At 40.7% G+C, this 7,917-nt stretch overlaps 1 protein-coding gene across 4 annotated transcripts in view; it reads left to right on the forward strand.

The window, feature by feature from the left end:
- The first annotated feature begins 7,221 nt into the window (after positions 1 to 7,221).
- The window catches only part of clstn1 (calsyntenin 1), a 26,038-nt gene continuing 25,342 nt past the window's right edge, over positions 7,222 to 7,917 (forward strand). For all 4 annotated transcript variants that reach the window (XM_077602862.1, XM_077602879.1, XM_077602870.1 and 1 more), the window contains exon 1: positions 7,222 to 7,482. In XM_077602862.1, coding sequence (XP_077458988.1) covers positions 7,398 to 7,482 — 85 coding nt within the window. In that variant the 5' untranslated portion in view covers positions 7,222 to 7,397. The remainder of the gene's footprint in view (positions 7,483 to 7,917) is intronic.

The raw sequence follows: 7,917 nt of genomic DNA on the forward strand, positions 1-7,917 counted from the left end.
CTCTTCTCTTCTGCATTTTTTTCAAAGAGATCCATGCCCGAGACTAACTGGAAGTCGGCCATTTGACTACAGGAAATTTTGGGTGAGTATGCTTCATAGTAGGCAATTTTCCCAAATATGCCCTAGTTATGAAACCTTTGCCACTATTTAATGTGGGCCAATTATACTGTCTTGATTTTGTTTGTTTGAACAAAAGGATTTGAAATACCTTATTTTCTCGCATATAAGCCTTAGTTGTAACTCAAAAAAATGATGACTGACTTAAGGGTACGGCTTATATGCACACAAGGCTTGCTATACTCTTTTTCACCAGTAAAATTTACTGTTTGTTGGTTATTTTCTGTTTTGTAGTAAGAAAACAACCAATACTGGATGAATTAATGTACTATTGTTGGTTATTTTCTGTTTTGTTGTAAGAAAACAACCAATACTGGATGAATTAATTCCTTATGCTATTGACCCCAATATTGTGCTTTTGATTCATACAGTATCTCAGAAATACCCAGTGTGATGATTTTTCTTAAGATTTTCCCTTCAAAGTAACACATTTGTACTCCCTAAAACTATGAATATGGAGTTGAAAATTGTGAATAAGGGGGCGGCCTATACGTGAGAAATTGTAAAATTCAATGATTTTAAGGCAATTTTAAGGGTGTGGCTTATACGCGGGGGTAGCTTATATGCAAGTAAATACGGTAAGATGCAAGGACAGGTAATTTTCAACATTACTATAGGTTTGAAAGGCACTTATTTTACATTATTTCTAGTCATACAGTTCATTCATACATTTTTTTTAATGTTTGCCATTTATGTCTGCAATTCCAAGGCATCAGGTAAGCTATTAAACATTGAAGACAGTAGTTATCAAGTTGAGATGACGTAGGGGAGCAGTTAGAGAGATTTTCACATTTCACAACACATTTTCTAAGACGGCATTATTGTAATTGTGTCATCTGAGAGTGGAGACTGGAGGAGGCAAAACCAAAAGGAATCCAATGTGGAGGTGGGAGAGGCACGCGGCATGAATGCAGTGTTGAGGGCCAAAACAAAGACACGCTGCGGCCCATCATTGAGCTCATGACTAATAGATCAAATAGGCTTTTGCTTTCTCACCATCGCAACCTGCCAAATGTTTGTCGAAATATGCCTTTTCAATAGATTTTGATTCACTTGAATATACAATTTTGGACATGTGGGAGAGCCAAGTGGTTCTAACTTCAAAACAATTTGAGAGGACATCAAGTGAATACATTTACTACAGAATCTTTTCCAGTTTTCCCACTCCTATGTATCCACTCACACGCATGGAGATGTCATTCACTTGGCATAGATTAAACTTTGCAACAGGGGGCCCATTAACGCCTGACTCTTTTAAGTTCACAGCTAATGAAACATTTAGTCATGCTGTCAATTTGAAAAGTGCCATCAGTGCCGTTTCTGCTTCACAGTGTAACATGATAATGGCATACGCAACTAATAGTACACCATACTCATCTTTAACACACCTTTAAAACGTCTTTTCAGAAGAATATATTTGTAATCTAGAACTGTTGATTAAAATGTGAAAATTTAGTCTGGTGATCCACCTGCAAGAAACCAGGCAGCTTCTGTATGACCAAAACCACCATTCGGATCTACAAGTGATTCATTCATTTTCCATACCGCTTATCCTCACAAGGGTTGCAGGGGGTGCTGGAGCCTATTCCAGCATATTATGAGCGACAGGCGGTGGACACCCAGAATTGGTGGCCAGCCAATCAATCGCAGGGCACAAGAAGACAAATAATCATCCACACAAAATTAACTAACTGTGGGTGTGGTCACCATAGCAACATTGGGATGCAATCCTATGACTGAATGGTGATGAACTAAGCATGAATGAGTGTGCCATCCATGCAGTTTCTGACCACCGCTGGCACGTCGTACCGAATTTGAATTGATTTCATTTCACATCTCTCCCCTCATGGGTCATGTTGTTCCATAGTCTGCGTAAAATTAGAGTGTACAGCTGTCTCTGGATTATATTTTCCTGAGACAGATACTTGGAATACCGGTGACAGAATTAACCTGAGAGTGACACACAGCCACGGAGCCATTTTTGGGGTGGCTGGACATCAATTCTTATTTTGAACTGTCACATTCTCCTTGCACTGCTCTTCAGTGGTCAGCGTTAGTGTGTACAGTATACTATATAAATTTATGCCGTAAATTATATTCTGCCCGTGCTTGCTTTTCTCCTGTTATGCTTGCTCTCTCTCTCTCTCTCTCACGTCTCCAAAACATACATGGTCATTGCCAGTTATGTTATCCTACAGGCAGCTGCAAGTTCATTTTCAAGTGTTTCCTGTACTTGTGCTTAGTCACCTCAGGCCATGGCGACAGCCCCAGTATCCATTACCCCCACCTACTGCAGACAGCAACAGCATATTTCAATGGAGACAAGGTACGAGTGTATGTTGGGGTACAACACATACTGGGTAGTGAAATGAAACAAAATGAAAAAAGACGTGAATTGGAAAAATGCAGTGACCGAGACTAGACTAAAGGGAGACGAATGAATGCAAAAGGAAACAGAGCCCTGCAAAATCTATCATTATAATGTGACCGAGAGGAAGGATGGGGAACAGATTTTCATAATGCTTTATATAATCCTTTAATAATATGCATTTGCTCACCTTTTGCTTTTTCCTTCTGCAAGGTCACATTGAATGGGGTTGAAGTGAATTTCTCAATTTGCTATCATATTGCATTCTCCAACTAAAATGCATTTCACTTGAGTGAAGATTTTATTGTATATTTTTGAGGATATTGTTTTATGGGACAGTGGTGTGGAAATACTTTGCTATGATTCCAAGTAAGCTATATAAAGCCTGTAAAATTGCTTAGCTCGTGTCATTGATTTACTATCTGTTATAGGTTTTCTTACGTCACACTTGTTTGCAGGAAGTAAAATCTATGGTCTAATGGCTGGAGATCATATAGGTATATGCTAAGCTATTTATTTGCATTTAAAATGTGTTCAGTTTCTCTGCCCCTCACGTGGTACACTTTGGCTCACTAGACATTACACTCCGACAACTGTGGGTTACTTCTTGCCCATTTCCAAGACTATGAAAATAATAACTAAACAAGGTGATGATATTGACAATGACAATCAGTTAATTTTTTTATCGTAACATATTTTAAAAGGCCGCTAAACAGAATACACCCCTTGAGTTTTATGTTGGTGTTGCTTATATTGTACTTCTATGCATATAGACATTGTCACAGTCATTTCTAAGCTTTTTTGCCTGTAAGGGACCATGTCTGTGGCAATGACCTGCCTCAACCTCTTAATAGCAGGATAGAACTATAATTATATCCAGGCAAGGAGCAGAACAGCGCCATTGTAATGGTCCTTGAGCTTCATTATAATTGCGGGCCCATTCACCCTTTTTTCCCCATGCCTGTCTCAACATCAATGATTTATAAACTCGACAGCAGGCTTGGGGCAAACAATAAATGGCTACGATTCGTATGGTCTCCACATGCCTCTACGTGCTCGCTCAAATACGTTGGTGGTAGGTAGGGCGTTACTGTGGTGTATTCGGTCTGTCTGATCTTTTTCCTAAATGATATTGCTGTGGTTAAGTGTGTTCGTATTAAATAACTAGCACTAGTTTGAACTAGTGGGCCAGTACGTTCTAGTCCAATTTTTGCCCATTGCCTTTTAAAATACAATCCAAAAGTACATAGGTGTGTTCAGAAACTGCTCATTGCCACAACTGAAAATATATCCATGTGGACATTGTTGCTGTCACATTTCACCTCCTCCACTATGGAATCACCCACTCACCATATGAACCACCTTCAAGGGTAAAATGGGGGAAGACGGCTCACTTCCTCTGTCTGGACAACAGATTTTCTCACACAAACACATGGCCAGAGATCGTAATCACAGCTCACCATGCAAGCTGCAAAAAACTTTAGGTCTCCCTTTGATTGAGTGATTATCTTTATCCGGTGGGCGGGTGGACGGAAGCGCAAATCTTATTGACAGAAAATGAGGGGGAACAAGCTTCGGCTAGCTTACTTGGAGCCTTAAATTTGAATTTTCACAAGAGTCTCCAGGGAGCCAAAAAGTGCTTTGCCTCACCAGGATGAATTATTGGAGTCACTGTGACAGCCATGTCAGCGACCCCCTCCTTATTTTCCAAAGCTCTTTGAGGCAATAATGCCAAAGAGGTGAGAGTTTGACACCGGCTTGACCCTCGCAGTGAACCCTTGTTGTGGGATGTCAGAGCAGAGGTCAGGGTTTTTAAAGAAGAAGGGGAATTCATGGCACCCGAGCTACTCAGAGCAACTTGATGCCCATCTGGAGGTACGTGCCACACACAGGTGCCATATTGTAACGTTTGCGTCAGTCTGTTGACTCTCTGCAATGAATGCAAACAGCTGGCAAGAAAGCTCCGACGTCATGAATATGGATGCAGTTTTGCTGAAGGTGCAGCCTCGAACCTCTGTGTGCGGCCTTCTTGAGCATGGTGGAAGGCCATGTCTTAAGCGAGCTGACAAAAACTCCATCTGTCAGATTCCAACTCGTGGCTGGGTCCTGTGTCACTAACAATAGGGTCTACATGACAGCTGACACCCTTGACACCTCTCACTTGTGGATAGAATTTTGTTAAATGTTATATAAGAAATGTAAAAATTGGACATTAGACAAACTTTTGTAAAGCAGCACCTTGAATAGGAAAACAATTATACACTTGTGCAACACTTTTAAAAGGTAATTATTGTTAAATGCTGTTATTCTTGCAATGCTATATACAAATGCTGGGACACGAGTATATGGTAGTTTTATTACAGGATGACTATAAGAGGGCCTTTTTCCACGTGAACCTGCAAATCATTCAGTCAGTGTGTCTCATTTAATTGCCTTGTGGACAACAAGAGGAACGCCACAAATGGAAACAGAATAAGCGTAACAAATAGTAATTAAATGCCTATTTCCTGTGATGGGCAGTTAGTTGTTAATGGTACATGTATTTGCAGTCTAGACATAAGGCAGGAAACAACTAACGGTCACAGGCAGTTCGATATGCATGATTGCCAAGTCGTTTGTTTGTATACGCTGCTTTGTTCACTTCAACTCCTGCCACACAAACCCTACATCTACTTTAGCAATTTGTTACCTCTATCTAAATGCTGCTTTCAGATATAAATATTGCAACATTAACAGGTAATCTGACCTGGAATATACAGGCAAGACATATCTCTTTTCAGAGATGTGACTGACCAATCCCAACGTCTTCTTTTCTGACATAGCAGAGCTTCAACGGTTGTTGTTTTCATTTCTTCCAATGTTTTATTTGATTTTAGGATTGCATAGAAGACCAGGACCCAGACTGACAACAAATACAAGACAATAGGAGCTGCTTTGATAATCAAAGAGCAAAGTCCTAAACACTCACAGTGGGTGTGGGAGCTCTTTGGAGGAAGTCACACCTTTATGATCCATCTCTGATGACTCACACCTCGCCTCCAAGCCCTCCTGTTGCCTCGGCCCATTGTACACCCATGGGAATGATAATGGCCACTCTGTCCATTTTCTCCCCTCCCCTACATCGGAGAAGAGAGGGTAGAGGCAAGGGGGGTTCCTTTCACTTTGTCCCCCACTACTTCATGTTGTGCCAAAGTGGAAACAAACACACAATTGTGTTCTCAGCACTTCCCTGACGGCCACAGACTGTTGTAATGCACTCCTCACTTAATTGTAGCAGTACACAAATGTGTCCATTCTTACTCATTTCTCTGCTATGGTAGCCATTCAAACTGACTTCATTAACAATTTGTGCAGCGGATCTTAATGTACACAATGAGAAGTTAACAATTTTTTGTGAGCCTCTTTGATTTGTAAGTGGGGCAGCTTTAGCGTTACATCAGTTTCATACAGTTACAGGATATAATATAGTACAGGAGCATGAATAATACTTAGTGAAAACAGTCAGATTTTTTTTCAATGTTCTTCTCTTCAGGGAAAATGCTGTCATATCTGATAAAGTATAAATTAGAAATTCATTTTTCCCCATGTTTATTTATTCCGGTAGAATCCCATTGACACCCAATAACTCATTTACAAGAAAGAAGCCTTGTAAATTGCTTTTCTTGCGTTTCATGCTATTTATTGCACCCTGGGACACGTTGCCAGTCATAATCTGGAAAAACAACCAATCACAATCACATTCAAATCTGCAATGAGGGATCATCAGGTTCAGTTTATATATACCCGAGACCACCACTCCCCCATTATACCATAATAAATACACATTCATATTTTCCTATATCTAAATAGCCGTGCAGCCATCTTAATTGATTTATTTTGGTATTTATGCAAGATGTAGCTCTTCTTATCACCGGTAGCATGTCCATACACAACTGCGGCCTCTGTGTGACACCAGAAGGCCTTTGTTGGTCCTCGCCATCGGTGGTCTTAGTTTAGCGTCTCGGCTAAAAGCCGCATGCGCTCCCACAATAACAGTTACAATGACGTCACTGGACATCTTAGGAGGGCTGTTGCCTTCAGGTACTCTGTTTTACTTCCGATTCCTGAACTCGTTATACATTATCATGGGACACCTACACAACTTAGATACTACTTATTTATTTAAATGCACATTTTTGTGCGGTTAGCTCAAAAGTGACAGTTTATATGGTATTATGTTTTTAATTCCATAAATATAGTCAGAGGACTGATAGCATATTGGGTATGTGATAATTAACTGTTGCCTTCAAACACTGTCGATATTATAATCTACACATATTGTTCCAATGACTGAGTTTGATTGATTTAGTAAAGGTACAATACATATTAATGAACATGTAAATATGTAAAATAAGAGCCGGAGACTAACTTTCATCTTTAGTCCCTTGTGCAGCGTAGTATTGTAATGATGTACTGATGTGTTTGCATTACTTACATAGATGTTTTTCCTCTTCAGGAAAACCACAGTCACATCTAATATAGTATAAATTAGAATCTCCTTTGTTTCCTCACCACATCTACACCTTTTCTCATACAAATAATGAATTTGTACACGCTGTATACATATGCAAGAATCAAATAATGTCATATTTCAACGCGTATTTTCTCTGAAGAATACTCAAAGGATGTTATGGCATAGTTTCCAATTGTCTTTGAACGCCTCAAAATGCAAACCTGTGCTAGAAGCGGCGATTGAAGGGATTGCAGACGAGACGGCCATTTTAGAGCTGCCGTGGACACCGCACATTCATCCACCGCATTTTCCTTTTTTCTCCTTAGCTGAGCCTCACGCCCCACTGACAATAGAAGTGCACCGATAAAAGGAAGAAGAGTCAAATTGCTGAACTTAGTCGCGGCTGAACTCAAAGTCGCGATGCGGTTCGAAAGGAATAAACTCTTTGCATCCTCCGTCGGACTGGTCCTGGCGCTGGTGGTGTGCGCGCTGGATGCGGCTAAAGGTAACTAAGCCGGGATTTGTATGCCGCAACGTTTGCTGTGTGGAATGGCTGTTATGAGTGAGCTGGTTCTTTCTAGTCTGCTGGCTTCTTCTTTAACCCGTGAAGGTTAGCGCAAGGTGGGATGCGTGCGGAGAGGGAACCTGCTCGGCTCTCTCTTGTGTTATGGGCTGGTCGAGCTGCCCGAGTCGCAGCAAGTGCAAGCAGCGATGCGGGCTCCAAGGCACTCGATCGCGGCCTTTCTTCCCAATTCTTCCATCTTATATTGCGTTCTGAAATCTCAACAAGTTCGTTTTCAATGCTAAAGATGCTCCTCTATTATATCCTTTTCGTCTATTTTTAGCGTTCGACTGCACCGCGTCGTCTTTAGCAGCTTTTAAATAAATAATGATCTCGCTCCCCTCTGTTGAAAATATTCGTGTATTTTCCCACTGATTT

The sequence above is a fragment of the Stigmatopora argus genome, chromosome 1 (assembly GCF_051989625.1).
Source record: "Stigmatopora argus isolate UIUO_Sarg chromosome 1, RoL_Sarg_1.0, whole genome shotgun sequence".
NCBI lineage: Eukaryota > Metazoa > Chordata > Actinopteri > Syngnathiformes > Syngnathidae > Stigmatopora > Stigmatopora argus.